This window comes from Cetorhinus maximus, chromosome 21 (assembly GCF_964194155.1).
Source record: "Cetorhinus maximus chromosome 21, sCetMax3.hap1.1, whole genome shotgun sequence".
Classification (NCBI taxonomy): Eukaryota; Metazoa; Chordata; class Chondrichthyes; order Lamniformes; family Cetorhinidae; genus Cetorhinus; species Cetorhinus maximus.
The window spans coordinates 51,765,865-51,784,868 of NC_135899.1; the positions used below are offsets into that span (position 1 = coordinate 51,765,865).

Here is a 19,004-nt window from a genome sequence, read left to right on the forward strand (position 1 = left end):
GGCAGCAAACCAGTATGTCTCAACAGGTCAAACAGAAGTATCATACAAACTTTGTCAACAATCACATTAAACATTCAAATACATCAGTGTACATAAATAATAGGTGAAGGAGTAGGCTGCTTGTTCCCTTGAGCCTGCTCCGCCATTCAATAAGATTGAATTGTGGCCTTTCCTGTCTGGCATCCTATAACTTTTGACCCCCTTGCCATTCAAGAATTTACACTATGCTGTTGTGATCTTGAATGCATTGCCTGGTGTAAGAATATAATTTTTCCTAATATTATTGTGGGATACTGTGAAGCAGGCTTGTGGGGGCTGTGTGTGTGTGTGTGACTAATTTAATTAAGATGAAGGCAGTCAGACTGCAAGGTTTAAATCATAAAAGGGGTTTGGTGTAAAAGCAGGCATTTTGAAATCGAGATGGGCGAGCTAAGATGAGATCCCAGTAGATACAGGATGAATGGAAATTTGCATTAGGAGATAAGTGAGCTGTTCAATTTCAAACAGGAAGTTTTACAGCTGGCAAAGATTGGAACAAAATGAGGCAACATTATTAAGTTTATTTTTCCCTAAATTGCTGGCTATAGTGACAACATGAGAGATTTTTATTCTGGGAAAGGTAACTTCCAAAGAAAGTTTAGAACAATGGGTTTAGAGATAAAAGGGGAGAAAATATGTTTAAGGGAATATTGAAAGCTGTCTGAGCGAGTGGCCATGTGAGGTCATGAAAAGTGCGCTGTGCGAAGACAGACCTGTGAAAAGCAGCCTATAGCCAACCCAGAGAAATGCTTGCTTGTTCCAGAAAGCAAGGTTTTGTTTTAGCCTTGGATTTCTATTCTCAAGGGAGAGGGAAGCCCTGTGAAATACCTCCCTTATAGCAACAGTGGGGCCTTTGTGGTAATATTACTTGATGTTTTATAGATTAACAATCTGTTTGGACTGTTGCCTGGAAAAGGGTGTTTATTTGCGAGTCTAGCTGAGTAGAAATCTTTTGGGAAGTATTATAAGACTAAATTTACCTGAGTAACTGCAATCTTGTGTGTTTAAGTTTTCTTTTCTTTTGTTAATAAATGTTTTAATATAATATTTAAAATCTCCAAAAGTGGTGGTGGAATCTTTACTTCTGACTTCAGAGCACATACCTTCTCGTAATAAAAAATACAAATTGTAAATCGTTGCGATAGCTTGGCCAAGTTTGCCTTTCAGATTTGGTTAGCCTGGAAATTACCACCTGCCATACCATAACACTGAAAGGGTAGTGGGAACAGATTCAATTGTTATTTTCAATAAGGAATTGGATGTATACTTAAAAATGAACTTTTTCAGGGATTATGGGAAAAGGGCAAGGGAGTGGGACTAATTCAAAGGTGAAGATTGGAAATCCTTTTGAGAAACACAGAGTTTCAGTGAGATTGGTTGGCACACAATGTGACAAACATCTGGGTGGGTTGTTGTGAAATCCGTTGAATTGGGTTTGGTCGCATTTATTCTGTAGTATGAGGTGTTCGACCACTGTTTCCCTGTTAATTCACATGTACCTCACACTTACCCCGAATGTTAGAGTAAAAGATAGATATTGTAAATTGTTTTATCTTTCTGAACTTGTAAAGTTTATGTTTGCTTGTTCAAAACTCATGGAATCTTGTGGCTTTATTCACTTAGAAATCATCTTGAATCACAAACTTTGCCTATTTTAAAATAAATGTCACTGGTCCCTAACTGGATTGCCCGCCACGCCCCCCAGCCATGTCCCAGGCTCTGGCCTAGGATTGTTATAAAGTTAACTAGAGAAGCCTCTAAACTTGTTTGTTAATTATTTCCAAGATGCAGTCTATTTGCTAAATATGTTTCCTTTTATTGACTTTACCTCCCAATACCTTATGTTGGGTAGAAAGTTCCTCTCGACTGAGAACTTTTATTACACGTAACAAACCTGAACAGCTCACTTAACAGTCTTATTTGTAATATAGCGCAGTGTCACAAATGAAATTATGAGACACAATTTCTCTGCAGATTTATTCAATACTCATGATGCAATGCTGTGATGCTGATCTTAATCCAGTTTATTATAGCAGGCTGCTCGGAAAGGATCTTTTAAATCATGAGATGAATCAATATAAAGGCATCTCAACTTGCTGCTGCGTAATTTTAAAAAAAATTCTAATGCACATTCAACCAGGAAAGGGTCATTTGTTGCAGCGCACATGAGATCATTATGATTTGATTTTGTCCCATGTGAGGCACCCCCATTATGCTCAAGGCTTTTGGTGGTGAGTTCGACATTGAGTCCACTATTAGCCAAAGATTGATTGGGTGAGAGATGTCTGGTAGGAGTGGAGCATTGACCTGCACAGCACAATTAAAAGGAAAGATGAGAGCAGCTTTCTCACATTGCTTCACTGCAATCAATATCAACATGCTCATGGAGGATTAAGGAACATTATGCCAGACATTGCACTGTCGTATTTTGATATAACTCTACAATTGAATACCATATGTTGAAGAGGAGAGAAGCTACCGATCTGTAATCTAATAAGAGGTTCCAGTTACCATATATATTATATACATATATATATATATATATATATATAGAGTGGAAAGCTTGAACCTCACGTGAGGCAGAGATCAGATCATAATCATCACTCTGCTATGAATTATATGTTGGTTGACCTCCAAGACTACTTGCCCATCTGGAATCTGTAGCATGATCATGGTGTTTAGCTGGTAGAAATGGCAAGGCGAAATTTGACATGGGATTTGGCGCAAAACAGGTAAAATCATGTTGGCCAAACATTATATAACACACTCAGTGGGTCTATTCTATTGAAGTCAATGGAAGTGAACATCAGGCAGTATATAGAACAGGCAACTGATGTGCTGCAGCCTGTTTTGCTTCTTTTTCTCTATCCATTCATAGGGCATGAGCATCACTGGCAAAGCCAGCATTTATTGTCCATCCCTAATTGCTCTTGTCTCGTTTTATCCCTGACTTGTCACTTTAAGGCAATTGCTCAGGATTCCCTTTGAAAAAGTGACCTAAATTGACACGTCCTGAGGCCAACTGGAGCTAATTGTTGATGTAAATATGTGTTAACCAGATGACTTTTATGTACACAAGTTTATTTCCAGTAGTGTTGTACATGTAGAAAATGTCCAGATTTATAGCAATAGGCATAAGGCCCTGATTTCCATGGCCTTCATTCAGCAGGAATGGGGTAATTGTGAGATGAAAAGGGCAGTGCATCAGTTTCTGCCATTTTCCTGCTCCCAAGGTGGATGCTGCCATACTGGGGCCTCTACATGGGCTGCTCTAAAGCCTGCCTTTCTCAGACAGTAACCTATTTTCAAAATGGTAATTGGGATCCCATGACCTTTGTAGGACCCAGATACAATTTTGATGCACCAATGGGCAAAGCATAAGCCACACAGAGTGCGCTCAGTGCTAACAAATGCTGATCCAGTGATTCTTAAAGGTGGGCCAGTGTTGACCACTCAGAAAAAGGGAAGTATAACGCTTCTTTTTCGAAACTTATACAGCCAGAACAAGCATGGAAGCTTTTTGTGCCCCCTCTCTGAAAGAAAACCTTCCCCTCCATTGTTGCCCCGTGTCCAGTCCCTTGGAAAATAGAGCTGCGGCCATTCAAGCATTGGAAACTGTTTCGTTTTGAATTGGAAGCAAGTTATGATTGACTCCATAGGAACATATAGTCTCTTTGCTCTTGCAAATAGTAACTAATGTTGTTCTTTTGTGTCTGTCATATTGGCAAACTTCGGAACAGAAACTTATTTCTCCCATTTCAAACTACTTAGAACTTTGGAAAAGCTCAAAGGGGTTTCAGACAGGAGCCAGCCATCAAATTTCAATGCTTGAAGGCAAAGCAGAGCCAAGGGACAAATGAAGTTAATAGAAATCCAAGATGGAAGCCAAAACCATCTGCAAACAGGTGACAGATGAACCCAGCATCCAAATCCCTGTTTGATGATTGATCAAATGCAAGTGGTATTTCATGAAGTGGCTCAGTGATGTAGGGCAGTATTTAGCAGAATTGAAATGAGGAGAGTTGAAGGAGCAATACACAATTACTGCCACTCTGAGAGCTTCAGACGGCACAACTTTGCACCTGGCTCCCAGCCGACTGAAATTGTGTGCCAGGGAGTTGTGTGAGCCCCTGCAGCTTAACTCGTGGCTGGCATCACCCTACATAACAATGGTGGCTGCACTTTAACATAATGCATTGGCTATAAAGCACTTTGTATTCTACCATGCCCTTTGGATGTTGCAATGTAAATGAGAGTTATTTCATTTTTGCTTTCAAGTTGAAAACCTTAATGAAGGCACTGGAAAACGCCAAATACAATGTTTAGGCAACTTAAGACCATAAGACGTAGGAGCAGAAGTAGGTCATTCAGCCCATCAAGTCTGCCCCACCATTCAATGAGACCATGGCTGATCTGATAATCCTCAACTCCACTTTCCTGCCTTTTCCCCATAACCCTTGATTCCCTTACTGATTAAAAAATCTGTGTATCTCAGCCTTGAATACACTTAACGACCCAGCCTCCACAGCCCTCCGCAGTAAAGAATTCCACAGATTGACTACCCTCTGAGAGAAGAAATTCCTCCTCATCTCTATAAGGCCGTAAGACATAGGTGCAGAAGTAGGCTATTCGGCCCATCGAGTCTTCTCTGTCCTTTAATCTCATTGTAAAATATATAATGTTTAACATTTTTATTATGTTGCACACTTTGGGTGGAATCTTGTGCTCTCCCCTGTGGTGAGTTTGGCAGTGGGAGGTGGCATTTAATCAGGTGGGAGGGTGGCAGCTGGGGATCCTGCCTCCACCCAATGAAGTCTGTAGTGGGAAAACCCGTGGATGGCTTCCCGGCCCACTGCCAATTGGGGCCCTTAAGTGCGCAATTAATGCCCAATTAAGGGCCTCATCCTGCCACCACTGGTATTAACCCATTGGCAGGTGGGGGGGCTCGCCATGCAGGGAACACTACAGATAGTCCCGTGTGGAGTTGTTTGAGGGATCTCATGGAGCAGTGGGGGGAAGGAAGGTGATGGTGGGGGGTGGTGGTGGGGTTGGTGGGGGCGGTGCGGGATCCCTGTTCAAAGGCACTCAGTGCCTAATCAAAGGGCCCAGCACCAGGAAGGGGGAGCTTCTGAGAGCCACCTCTCTGCCCTTTCTGTTGACTCCCCTCCCCAGCAACCCCACCCCATCTCACCACTGCCCTTCAGCCATGTGTTGGGTGTGTGTAGTACTGGCAACAGCCACCACCTCTGGGTGGCAATGTAATTCAATAGAGATGTCGGCCTCTGATTGGCTGGCAAGTTCTCGATAAGTGGGGCTTCCATCCCCGGGGTCCTTGACCCCACAGGAAGGCCTGCCAAGTGCTTGATTGGAACAAGGTATGACGTGCCTTCCCGAAAAGGGGCGACGCTCACTCTTACTGGCTTTCAGCCGACAGCCTAGACCCCCATTGCCTCCACAAGATTCCAACCTTTAATTGAAACAATAGCCTAAAGAAGATGAAAACGTCAGGTGAAAAATGTTCAGAGATTTTAATGATTTTATTTGTTGAGGTTCAGTTGTTATGGGTATCAGTGTTATGAACAGGAACTACAAATGTGTTGTTTTTAATATATCATTTTAATAAATTGCATTACTTTTTGAGGGGCTAAAAAAATTGACCCAACTTGAAATAAGTACACTTCTGGGATAGAATTTTTATCGGGAACAATATTAAGCCATTTAAATCCATAACTGGTCCTGCTACCGAGCTAATCCTTCTTCCATTCTTTTACAACAACTTGTATTTATAGTATAGTAAAACTTCCCAAGGCACTTCACAGGAGCATTATCAAACAAAATTTGACATTGAATCACATAAAGAGATATTAGAGCAGTTGACCAAAAACTTAGTCAAAGAGAGAGGTTTTAAGGAGCGTGTTCACATGAATGTGGACTGTTTCATTGTTACAGTTAAGATCCGATGTAAAATTTAAGAACATGTAGGTACGATTAGGTCACCTGCAGAAATGAGTAAACAGTTTAACTTGCTGATTCTGACACTATAATTTGAGCGCTGAACCACAAGCCTGTTGTTTATAGAGATCGGGTAGGAGTTTGAACAAAGAAACTCACCCTTCTTCAAGTGAAGGCTTCCTTCAGTTTTTCAACGTCCTCTGCTTGCCCTGGATTATGAAATTGGATGCTGTGGTATATGACATTGTCGTGTTAAAAATAAGTAAGCAAAGAAATTCATGATTGGAATGAAAGAGAGCGCTGAAGGTCAGGCAGTGGAAGCATCTGCACGAGAAGTATTTCCTTCTCTGATTTGAAATATATTAAATCGACTTCAGCTTGTCAAAGAACTGGAAGATGGTGTGGACCCTGCAAGGAACACACATACAGAGGGATATAATGATGTGTTCATAAGGGAATAAATTGTATTTATATGGCATTCTAGCACCGCTGAGCCACCTCTCAGTCCTGCACTGAAGTAGCAGCCTATGTGGTGTGCTAAAGGGACTGATGAGGAATCTTCAATTTGTGCTAATTATGGTTTGTAGAGAGCAATATCAGTAAATGTTGGCTGAGCCCTGAACTCTGCACCAGCTTATTGCATTATTTTGCTGATGTTGGGCTCTTGTCTCTACTCCCGAATGAACATAGACTGTCTTTTCTTTTTTTTGCAGTTAAGATTCCAAGTCGAAGAACCTATATTGATCCAGAAACTTGTGAAGATCCCATCCAAGCAGTACATCTTTTTGCCAAAGAACTGGACCTTTCCTGTATCAAAATTGAGAGAGTTATTGGAGGCGGTATTGGCTATTTTATTACATTTTCAACACAGAGAAAAGGGGCATTACAATTATAGCTAAAATCAAACTCAAGACACTGACAACTGTCATTGAAAATAGTTCTCACTAGATTTGTCATAAAGTAGTGACTATATGGATCAGATACTTCTTTGTAGAGAAGAAAAGGTAGTGATCCCAGAGATTAGTCTCATACATCGCAGGTCCATCATTTTCAAAGTGACAAATCTCTGGGAGCACGTCACTTGCTCAGCTTTTTGACTGGGCTCGGAGCAGTGGGTTTAAACAAATTTGTTTTTCGTTCTGTAGTTGCAGAATATGCATTCAACCCTGTGAACGTGAAGCCACATCACCTACCAGTATGGGTAAGCTGAGTACTCAGTCAGCTCTAGGCTGTACACTCTGACTATGTTCAGCACTGAGCTTGCCTGTGACCAGGGAAAATCCCAAACTGCACCACTGATAACGTTCACATTACTATTCATTGTGCTGGCAAAAAAAAACAATCCCAGGAGGTCGACCTGAATGCCCTCAGAAGGTCAACCTCAATGCCCTCAGAAGGTCGACTTCAATGCCCTCAGAAGCAGCTGTGGCACCACATTTATCTCAGTATCTCTGCCAAAGTTGGGACTGTTCCCCTCAGGGGCAGCCCCTCCAACATCTGTCTTTTACTGGGTTTAGGAGACAGCACCTCTGAATGACTGAGTGTTTGAAAAGTTACATTCGTTCAGCCTTCTGGGCGTCATGCACCCACCACCTGAGCATCCTGAATATGGTGCTGTGTTCTGTAGTTTATGCAGATTTAATGGACAGGCTCATTTTTGCTGTGAGAGTGGACCTGGAGTTACTGCTACTTGCTTTTGTGGGTGAGCTCACTTAACGTATGACAATTACCATTTGAGGATCTGACAATCTCACAGTGGGAGTGTCAGATTATGTATTTTGTTTATTGGAAATCACACAAGACATTTCATACTCTGGGTTATGTAAACAAGAACAGTTTATTCCTGGTTCTCATTCATTTTAAATCAGCATGACTTTAATGTTTTGAGAAAAAGATTTTCCAAACAAAACTCTAGTTGTAAAGTTTCACTTACATCGTGAACAGGCACACTTGAGTATCAAAACAGGATAAAATGAAACGCAAGTCTATAAATTCTCCATATAAGTTTCAATCTCACCTCTGTTGCATTATTATTTTTAAATTATTCATGTTTTCTGTCTGAGGGGGGAACATTCTCTTGTTACTCTCCTATAGCAAATATTAATGAACACCACCCCCACCCCCACCAACAAATCCAAGCACACATCAGCCTCTTCCCCTAGGCAAATACATAGTAACATGGACCTGTATCAAAGCAACTCAGTAATGACCTCCCTCTGTCCAAACAAATAGGTCTATCCTCATCCTTCAAACAGGTAATGAGACCCTCTTAAGCTCTTTCTCCCCATCCCAAGTTCACACACCCCAGCCCCTGACAAATGTGTAATGTCATCTCTCTTGATGCAAATATGTAAAACAAAAAAAAACCTCACCCAACATGCAAAAAACAGAGCACTCCGCAACCCCTAAACAAACATGTAGTGACACCCCATTCCTATCACACGAACACATAATGGCAATCCTGTCCTCCAAGTACCTGCACAGCAGCATCCCGCACCCGCACCACCTTACAGAAAGCAAATAGTCAACTGTGCTGACAAAGTTTGTTGTCTCCTGTAGGAGAGTTTGGGGAAGTTTGCAGAGGCTGTCTTAAGCTCCCGAGTAAAAGGGAGCTCCCTGTGGCCATCAAAACCCTGAAAGTTGGCTGCTCAGAGAAACAGAAGCGCACCTTCCTGACAGAAGCAAGTATCATGGGACAGTTTGATCACTCAAACATCATCCGGCTCGAAGGAGTTATCACAAGAGGTGGGTATTTCAGTGGGGTGATGCCTGTTACTTTAAACATTGCTGTTATTATATATCAATTATAATTATACATATATATAATAATTATAATTATATATATATATATATATGTAAGGGGCCATAGTGGTAATGTTACTAGACTAGTGGGTGCTGGGTATGATGATGAGGTGGAGTATCTGGATGTTATGAGTGAGTCCTGAGGGCCAGGGGCTGCTGATGGTTGAGTAATGGAGGTTGTGCTGTATTGAGCAATGTGAGAGGTTAGTGATGTAGAGGGTGTGAGCTCCTTGTTCACCAACCTTGACCACTTGACCATTAGATTTCTTGTGGCACTGCTGCCAGGTCCTTGGAACCAGACTCCAGGAATTGAACTCCCCAGCCACATGCTCCAAATCCCTTCTGATGGTCATCCTTGAGGGACTCCTGTCTGCTCGTGGAATCATGGCATCTCTTCTCTTGTCCACCTCCATTGCTAAGGCTTCCAGCATTGCAGCCATGAACCTGGGAGCCCCCTCTCTGCCGTGGTGCTCCACTTCTTTCTTCAACAGCTTCCTGTAATTCAGCTTTTAAGAGAGTCCGACTGTCTTTAATAAAGAGCAGGCTGGTTGCACTACTTGCTATCTGTGCATGCTGCTTGGCTCCTTGCTGAACACAGCCATCCAGCAACGTGAGTCCTGCTCAGACCAATCCTACAATCAGCTAAATGAAGAAGCAGCATCATATTTTCATGCTGCCTATCTCCATGACATTGGGAGTGGGAATTGTGATCAGCAACTTCAACACCCCGAAAGCAAATGGATCAATTTCTAGCACCATGTTTACATCTTTGTCACCCTTGGCCCCTGACCCCAACCCTTTCCTGGATGCTCAGTGAAGCTCAACCCTATCATGTACAACTTGGGTGCCCTGCCGGATTGAATTCAGCTTGAAAGTTCACAGTCAGTCCATCACAGAATTGTTACGGTTCAGAAAGCCATTCGGCCCATCATGTCTGCACCAGCCCAGGAATGAGCATTCTGATTCAGTGCCATTCTGCTGCCTTTTCCCCATACCCCTGCACATTGTTCCTATTCAAATAATCATCCAATGCCCTCTTGAATGCCTGGATTGAACCCGCTTCCAGGCAGTGCATTCCAGACTCGAACCACTCATTGTATGAAAAAGTTGTTTCTCACGTCACATTTGCTTCTTTTGCAAATCACTTTAAATCTGTGCCCTCTTGTTCTCGATCCTTTTACAAGCGGGAATGGTTTCTCCCTATCTACCCTGCCCAGCCCCCTTGCGATTTTGAACACCTCTATCAAATCTCCTCTTAGCCTTCTCTTCTCCAAGGGGAACAGTCCCAACTTCTGCAATCTACATAACTGAAGTTTCTCATCCCTGGAACCATTCTTGTAAACCTCTTCTCCACCCTCTCCAATGCATTCACATCCTTCCTAAAGTGTGGCTCACAGAACTGTACACAATGCTCTAGCTGAGGTCTAATTAGTGTCTTCATAGAATTTTGACAGAATCACAGAATCGTTAAGGTGTAGAAGGAGGCCATTCAGCCCATCATGTCTGCACTGGCTGTCTGAGCATTTTAACTTAGTGCCAAAATCCTGCCTTTTCCCCGAAACCTTGCACATTGTTTCTATTTGGATAATCACCCAATGCCCACTTGAATGGCTCAATTCACCTCCATCACACTTCCAGGCAGCACATTCCAAATCCTAATTACTTGCTGTGTGAAAACGTTCTTTCTCACCTCACATTTGCTTCTTTTGCAAAATGCTTTAAAACTGTGCCCTCTGGTTCTCAATCAATTTACAAGCAGGAACAGTTTCTCCCTATCTACTCTGTCCAGACCCCTCATGACTTTGAAAACTTCTATCAAGTCTCCTCTCAGCCTTCTCCTCTCCAAGGAAAACAGTCCCAACTTCTCCAATCTTTCCTCATAACTGAAATGTCTCATCCCTGGAACCATTCTCATAAACCCCTTCTGCACTCTCTCCAATGCATTCACACCTTCCCATAGTGTGGCACCCAGAAATGTAGACAATACTGCAGCTGAGGTCTAACCAGCATCATATATAGGTCCATCATAACCTCCCTGCTCTTGCACTCTATGCCCCTATTAATGAAGCCTAGAATACTGTATGCTTTAGAAACAGCTCTCTCTACCTGTCCTGCCATCTTTAATGACTTATATACATAGACACCCAGGTCTCTCTGCTCCTGCACACCGTTTAGAATAGTATCCTTTATTTTATGTTGTCTCTCCATGTTCTTTGTACATGTCTTATACAATTTCAGCATAACTTCCTTGCTCTTGTACTCTATGCCCCTATTAATAAAGTCCAGGATACTGTATGCTTTATTAACTGCTCTCTCCACTTGTCCTGCCACCTTTAATGACTTATGCACATATACACCCAGTCCCTCAGCTGGGCTGAAACCTCCATCTTACCGATCAATCATTAGCTCACTCCCACAGCTGCTGAAGCCCTCTTTCATGTCTATGTCACATCCAGAGTCAACCTTCTCAACCTCGCCAGTATCCTCTTGAGTATTCTCCCCAACTCCACACTCCATAAACAACTCATCCAGAATGTCACTGGCCTGCAATATTGAATATGCCCCCAGTCCTTACCGATCTTCATTGGTTCCCCAACCGTCAACACACTGAGTGAAGATTCCTCACTGTCTCCTACAAACTCCCGCATAATTTTACCCATCCTAATGCCTGTGACCTCCTCTGGCTCTATACCTCTCCACGTATTAGTTTTCTGAGCATTCCTCCTGCCTTCTCATTTCTATTTGTGGCAGAGCCTTTAACCATTTTTCCACCACACCCTGAAACCCCTCTCAACTACCTCAACCTTGAAATATCTCTTCCTGCCTTAAACGCCCTGTTAAGGACTTTGACTGTGCTTTTGGACACACCCCCTAATTTCCTGTTTGCCCCTGCTCAAGTTTGACTCCCAATTGCAGACTAAAAGCATAATCTAAATCTAACTGAAAGGGACCCACCCACCGCCAGGATCGTCCGGTCCCACTACAAGTCAATGGACCTCCTGGCAGGGGCGCCGCCTCACCCACAGCGTGTCTGGAAAACCCCGGCCTGTATGTAGTTTTGTGGAAAAATGAGTGACATAATTTTCTGAGGTGGAAGCCTGAAACTCCTTAAGATGCCATAGAAAATGTTGTTGGATTATTCACCTTGAGATACGCTTTTATACCTCCCAAAGTTCCAACTCTACAATGGCAATGGGAGCATCCCTCTAAGATACAAAACAGTGTTTGATTTGGGAAGAATGCAGTTAATGTGCAACGTTTGAGATTTTTTTAAAGCTCTTTTCAATTCCCATCTCCATCCAGAGACTTGAGCATAAAACCTAGGCTGACACTCCATTGCAGTACTGAAGGAATGCTATACTGCTGGAGATACCAGGATCTTGAGCCACAGTCCCTTTCAGTTGGAAGTAAAACCTCCCATGGCACTATTTCAAAGAGTTCTTTTTGGTGTCTTGGTGAATATGAGGTGACAGTGACTGCCCTTGACATCAAGGCAGCATTTGACCAAGTGTGGCATCAAGGAGCCTTAGCAAAACTAGAGTCAATGGGAATCAGGGGGAAATCTCTCTGCTGGTTGAAGTCATCCCTAGCACAAAAGAAGATGGTTGTGGTTGTTGGAGGTCAGTCATCTCAGCTCCAGGACATCACTGCAGGAGTTCCTCAGGGTGGTCCCCTTGGCCCAACCATCTTCAGCTGCTTCATCAATGACCTTCCTTCCATCATAAGGTCAGAAGTGGGGATGTTCGCTGATGATTGCACAATGTTCAGCACCATTCACGACTCCTCAGATACTGAAGCAGTCCACGTCCAAATGCAGCAAGACCTGAACAACATCCAGGCTTTGGCTGACAAGTGGCAAGTAACATTCGTGCCACACAAGTGCCAGGCAATGACCATCTACAAAAAGAGAGAACCTAACCATCACCCCTTGAAGTTCAATGGCATTACCATCATTGAATTCCCCACTATCAACATCCTGGGGGCGGTTTACCATTGACCAGAAACTGAACTGGACTAACCATATAAATACTGCGGCTACAAGAGGAGGTCAGAGGCTAGGAATCCTGTGATGAGTAACTCACCTCCTGACTCCCGAAAGCCTGCCCACCATCTATAAGGCACAAGTCAGCAGTGTGATGGAATACTCTCCGCTTGCCTGGATGAGTGCAGCTCCAACAACACTCAAGAAGCTGGACACTGCCCAGGACAAAGCAGTCCGCTTGATTGGCACCACATCCACAAACATGCACTCCTTTCACCACCGACGCACAGTAGCAGCAGTGTGTACCATGTGCAAGATGCACTGCAGGAATTCATGAAGGCTTCTTAGACAGCACTCTCCAAACCCATGACCACTACAATCTAGAAGGACAAGGGCAGCAGACAGTTGGGAACACCACCACCTGGAAGTTCCTCTCCAAGTCATTCACCATCCTGACTTGGAAATATATCGCCGTTCCTTCACTGTTGCTGGATCAAAATCCTGAAACTCTCTCCCTAACAGCACTGTGGGTGTACCTGCACCACATGGACTGCAGTGGTTCAAGAAGCGGGCTCATCAACACCTTCTCAAGTAGGGATGGGCAATAAATGCAGGCCCAGCCATCGAAGCCCACACCCCATGAATGAATTAAAAAATACAACATCTAAAGAAATTTGCAGATACAAATGAGGGCCTTGTGGCCGATTGTGAGGAGGAAAGCTGTAGATTGTAGGAAGATATAATTGGCTGGTCAGGTGTGCAGGGAAGTGCCAAATGAATTCAGTCCATAGAAATGTCAGGTGGGGAGAGAAAACAAGGCAAGGGAGTACACAATAAATGGTAGGATACCGAGAAGTGTAGAGGATAAGAGGAAATCTGGAGTGTTTGTCTACAGATCATTGAAGGGTGCAACAGTTAGATAAGTTAGTTAAGAAGGTATATGGGATGCTTTCCTTTTTGCTGAGGCATAGAGTATAAGAGCAGGGAGGGTTATGCTAGAATTCTAGAAAATACTAATTAGACCACAGTTAGAGTGCTTCATACACTTCTCGTCACCACATTACAGGAAGGATGTGATCACACTGGAGAGGGCAGAAACAAAGTTACAAGGATATTGCCTGATTGGAGAATGATGAAGAAAGATTGGATAGGCTAAGATTGTTTTCTATGGAATATAGAAGGCTGAATAGAGATTTAATTGAAGTGTATAAAACTGTGTGGCGTCTAGATAGAGTGAATATGAAGGACTTGTTTCCTTTAACAGAAAGGTCAATAACGGGGTGGGTGGCGGGGTAGGGGAGGTTTAGATTTAAAGTAATTGCTGGAAAGGTTAGAGGGGAGTCGAAAATCTTTTTCACCCTTTCTTTTCTCGTTACCTCACGTATTGAAGGATAATAGTCACGACACTGGGGTGAACTCTGCCTGCTTTAAAATAGAGCCATGGGATCTTCACACCTACCTCAGAGGGCAGCTTTATTAAAAAATATTTATTTATTTAAAACATTATTCACTAAAAATTTATGTAAAATTCTTTCTTTCTTTGGTGAAGTTTTTTCTCATCCTTTCTTCTCTCATCCTGTCCAGAAGGTGGTGAGGTTTGGAACTCAGTGCATTTTAAATCAGATTTGGATATGTACTTCAGGTTCTGTAGCCTGCAGGATTATGGAGAAAAAGCTGGAAAGTGGGATTAGCCTGGATAGATAATTTTCAGCCAGCACAGGCATGATGGACAAAATGGCCACCTCCTGTGCCATGAATTTTCCATATGTCTATGTAGCATTCTGTGATTCTATGCATGATGGACAGTTTGGAATTGTAAGGCATACTTTGCCTGTGTGGCCTGCACTTTGACCAATTGCAGACAGGTACTGCACTCGAGCCTTTTAATTGCATTAACCTGGTAAATGAAAGACTTGTTCTGGTGTTTACTTCAGTAATTGAGAGATATGTTGGGGTTAGTCAAGCATGTTTGAAACATAGTGCACTGCAGTGTGGGTTCCTGCCCATGATCAGTCTTTGAGCATTGGCTGTGCTGCTGGGAACACTGCCCTCCAACAGAGAATGAGCAGGGATTCAATGAACAAGTCAGTCAGGCAATTCTCAAGGTTTGAAGCGCAGCAACATAGGCATGGAAGAAAGGCTAGGAAACTTCTTAACCATAGAGCGCTCAAGATAGACAGGATGAGAGAAGAAAGGATGAGAAAAAACTTCACCAAAGAAAGAATGAATTTTGATTTCTCTAGCACCTTTCATGACTTTACGACATCCAAAAGCATTTTTTTAAACAGCTAATTAAGTACTTTATGAAGTGCGGTCACTGTAATTTAGGAAATGCAGCAGCCAATTTGTATAAAGAAGCCTCACATATTGAAGGATAATAGTCACGACACTGGGGTGAACTCTCCCTGCTTCAAAATAGAGCCATGGGATCTTCACACCTACCTCAGGGGGCAGCTCTATTAAAAATTATTTATCTATTTCAACATTATTTATTAAAAATTTATGTAAAATGGTTTCTTCCTTTGGTGAAGTTTTTTCTCATCCTTTCTTCTCTCATCCTGTTTGTCTTGAGCACTCTATGGTTAAGAAGTTTCCTAGCCTTTCTTCCATACCTATGCTGCTTGAGAATTGACTGACTGATTTGTTATTTGAACCCCTGCTCATTCTCTGTTGGAGGGCAGTTTTCAGGTTAATGTCTCATTTCACGATGGCACCTTAGACAGTGTGGCACTCTCTCAGTACTGCACTGGGAGTGCCAGCCTAGTATATATACTCCAGGCTCTGAATGAGATTTGATCCCACAACCTTCTGACTTAGAGGCGAGAGTGTTACCACGATGGGTTGGTTTATTCAAACCATTGTCTCAAAATCCGCAATTAAAGCACAATTTCTCCTTTTCATTATTTCATCATTTACCAATAAATCTCTTTTCAAAAATGTTTAATTCTGTGATTTTCAACCAATATTGAATACAGACCCAGCATCCCAAGCCTAATTTCACTCAAGAAGCTGTTTGTGTGTAAGTTGCAGGATTTATAATGTGCTCCAAGATAGAACGTCACACTGAATGTACAAAATATTAGGTATCACTAATTTGTCAAAATTATTTAATTTTTACAATTTTTTATTTTTGCTGTGACTTTAAACTCATTACAATGATGCATTTGACTGTCAGAAGAACCGTACAATTTGTAAATTGAAAATGCTTTTGTCCAGTATCTACAATTTTTCACTGTGCGTTTTGTAGTGTTAAAGATCATTAACATTGTGATTTCCCATTTGCAGGTAAACCCATGATGATTGTAGTTGAATACATGGGAAATGCAGTGTTGGACTCGTTCCTGAGGGTAAGACATCAGATTTATTTGGCCTGTTTCTGAGCCAAATAGCTTCTAAAATGGATTGCATTTGTAACCGAGCAACAACCCACAGCACCATTTGTTAATGAGATACAGTGTGATCGCTCATAATCTTTTGAGTTTCCCATTTGCCAGAAGAAGCACCAAGTGGATAGGTGCTAACTCTGCCTAGGATGGATGGAAAAGCTGAAAGGGAAATCCCTGGCTTCTCTTACATGACGATTGACCCAAATCTCCTAATATGGGGAGAGGCCTCCGACTTAACTTACATTGCTGATGCGCCTCAGGACCTTGACGTACGCCCATCTACGGTACTTGCATGGAAGGTGTAAAGCCCTGATTTCTGGTTTTACTCTGCCCGGACTGCTGCATGATTCCAACATCAGTGGGATCAGATGCCCAGAACCACAAAGATTTAGGCTGTTTGCCCCCCACTTACGCTGTTTTTCACATGGATTCACTTAGAGATTTTCATTGCGGGTATAAAACCAGCGCAACGAAGTAAATCAGTTGAAGTGTTAAAGCACTTCAGAGTCCACAGCAATGTTCACACCACTCCTGGCAATGTCCACCACACCAACCACACCCCTGACCCTACCTGGCAATGTTTACCTGCCCACACTACCCCTTCCCCCGCCCCTGGACAAAGACCAACCCCACCGACAGTATTAACGCCTGCCCCCACATCCGACCAGGCAGTGTTGACCTCCAGCCCATTCATCTCCCTTGTGGAAAGTACCCAACCCCTACTGCACCTTGGATAGTGCTGACTGGCACCCTCACGGGTAGTGCTCACCCCCTCCCACTAACCCTGGACAGGGCTCACCCGCTCCGGCACCCCCTCTCCTGACTCACCTTGTGGAGACCCTGACTCCTGTCCAACCGACGCTGGAAGAATCAGCATTGTAATGGAGTGATGGAGCGGAGGGGTTAAGCATTCTCGTGTTTTTGTGGGGTGAGGGGTGGTAAGATGGGGTGAACACTGCTGGTGAGAGAGGAGGGGTCAACACTGTGGGGGATGGGGGAGGGCATGACAATTTCGCGGGTAAGAGAGGGATTGAATATTGTCGAAGGGTAAGGGGGTTAGCACTGCCAGGAGGGGGAGGGGAGGTGAACACTGTCAGGGTTGAGAGGGGGTTAACACTGTCAGTGAGGGGAAGTTGTGCAGTGTTGGGGTTGACAGCTCCACGTAAAACAATGTAAGTCAATGAACTGAAGACAGACCTTAAGGAGCATAGCTTCAGTTCATGATGAGAAAAGTGGGTGTAGCTGCACTGGAATTACGCTGGATAATTGACTTCCCAACCCTGTCCTTGCATCCCTGCTGGAGCCAGTATAAAATGGTAAATGAGCAGATTAAATCAGTCAGCATCAGACATGCCCGCTTCAAAACTGACCGGAAAATCTGGGCCATTGTTCAGGGAGCTGTGAACTTTGGAGTAGTGTGGTGTCAGTGTTGTGAATGAATATTGATCTCTGTTTCCAAATATTATCTCCTCATCCTCTAGCAGAGCCACTTTGGAACAAACACAAAGTGTTACAATCATAGAATCAATGAATAAAGCACAGAAGGAGGCCACCCAACCCATCAAGTCCACACCAGCTCTCTGCAAGAGCAATTACGCCCCCCAATGTCCTTTCCCGATAACCCTGCAAATGTTTTTATCTTCAGGTGCTTATCCAATTCCCTTCTGAAAGCCAAGATCGATTCTGCCTCCACATCCCTCCCAGGCAGTGCATTCCAGATCCTAACCATTCACTGTGTATAAAAATTGCTTTCTCATGTCACCTTTGGTTCTTTTGTCAGTCGCCTTAAATCTGTAATCCTCTGGTTCTCAACATCTCATGATTTTGAACACTCCTATCATATCTCCTTTCAACCTTCTCTTTAAGGAAAATGTCCAAGTTTCTCCTATCTGTCCTCGGAACTGAAGTATCTCATCCCCGAAACCATTCTCATACATCTTTTCTGCACCCTCTCTAAAGCCTTCACATCCTTTCTAGAGCTCGTTGCCCAGAATTGGACATAATACTCCAATTGAGGTCAAGCCAGTGTGCTATCTCAGCATATGTAAACATATCTATGTCACACTATGTTTTAAAAAGGTTCAACATAAATTCCTTGCTTTTGTACACTGTGCCTTAATTTATAAAACCCAGGATCCTGAATGCGTTCTTTATTTTCTCAACCTGACCTGCCACCTTCAACAATTTATGCATTTGTACCCCCAGATGCTACACCTGTCCCTGTTTATAATCATATCATGAGATTATATTGCCCCTCCTCATTCTTCTGACCAAAATGCAAAATGCATCACTTCGCACTTCTCTCCATTAAATTTCATCTACCACGTGCCCGTTCATTCCACCAGCCTGTCTATGTCTTCATGGGGTTTAGCACTATTCTCCTCACAGTTCACAATACTTACAAGCTTTGTGTCACCTGGAAATGTTGAAATGGTGCCCTGCCCTGAGCATGCAGTCCTCATGCTGACCCCTGGGGACCCCCAATGTTTACCTTCCTTCATGTCCAACCATACTGTCTGTTTCCCGTCAATCAGTCAATTTCGTAACCATGCTCCCATTGTCCCTTTTATTCCATGGGCCTCAATTTTGCTGGCAATCCTATTCTGTAGCACCTTAATCAAATGCCTTTTGGATGTCCATATACGTCACTTCAACCACATTACTCCCTTTGACCCTTTGAGTTATTTCATCAAAAAACTCACTGATGTTAGTTAAACACAAATTACTTTTGACAAACCATGCTGATTCCCTAATTAATTCACACTGTTAATTTTGTCCCAGATTATTGTTTCCAAAAAAATTCCCACCACTGAGGTTAAACTGATTGAATTGTAGTTGCTGGG

General features: G+C 43.0%; 1 protein-coding gene across 1 annotated transcript in view; it reads left to right on the forward strand.

The window, feature by feature from the left end:
• Window positions 1-19,004, forward strand: part of epha10 (EPH receptor A10) — a 603,193-nt gene that overhangs the window by 547,684 nt on the left and 36,505 nt on the right. The window contains exons 10-12 of the mRNA XM_078566952.1: window positions 6,705-6,830; window positions 8,551-8,736; window positions 16,061-16,122. Coding sequence (XP_078423078.1) covers window positions 6,705-6,830; window positions 8,551-8,736; window positions 16,061-16,122 — 374 coding nt within the window. The remainder of the gene's footprint in view (window positions 1-6,704; window positions 6,831-8,550; window positions 8,737-16,060; window positions 16,123-19,004) is intronic.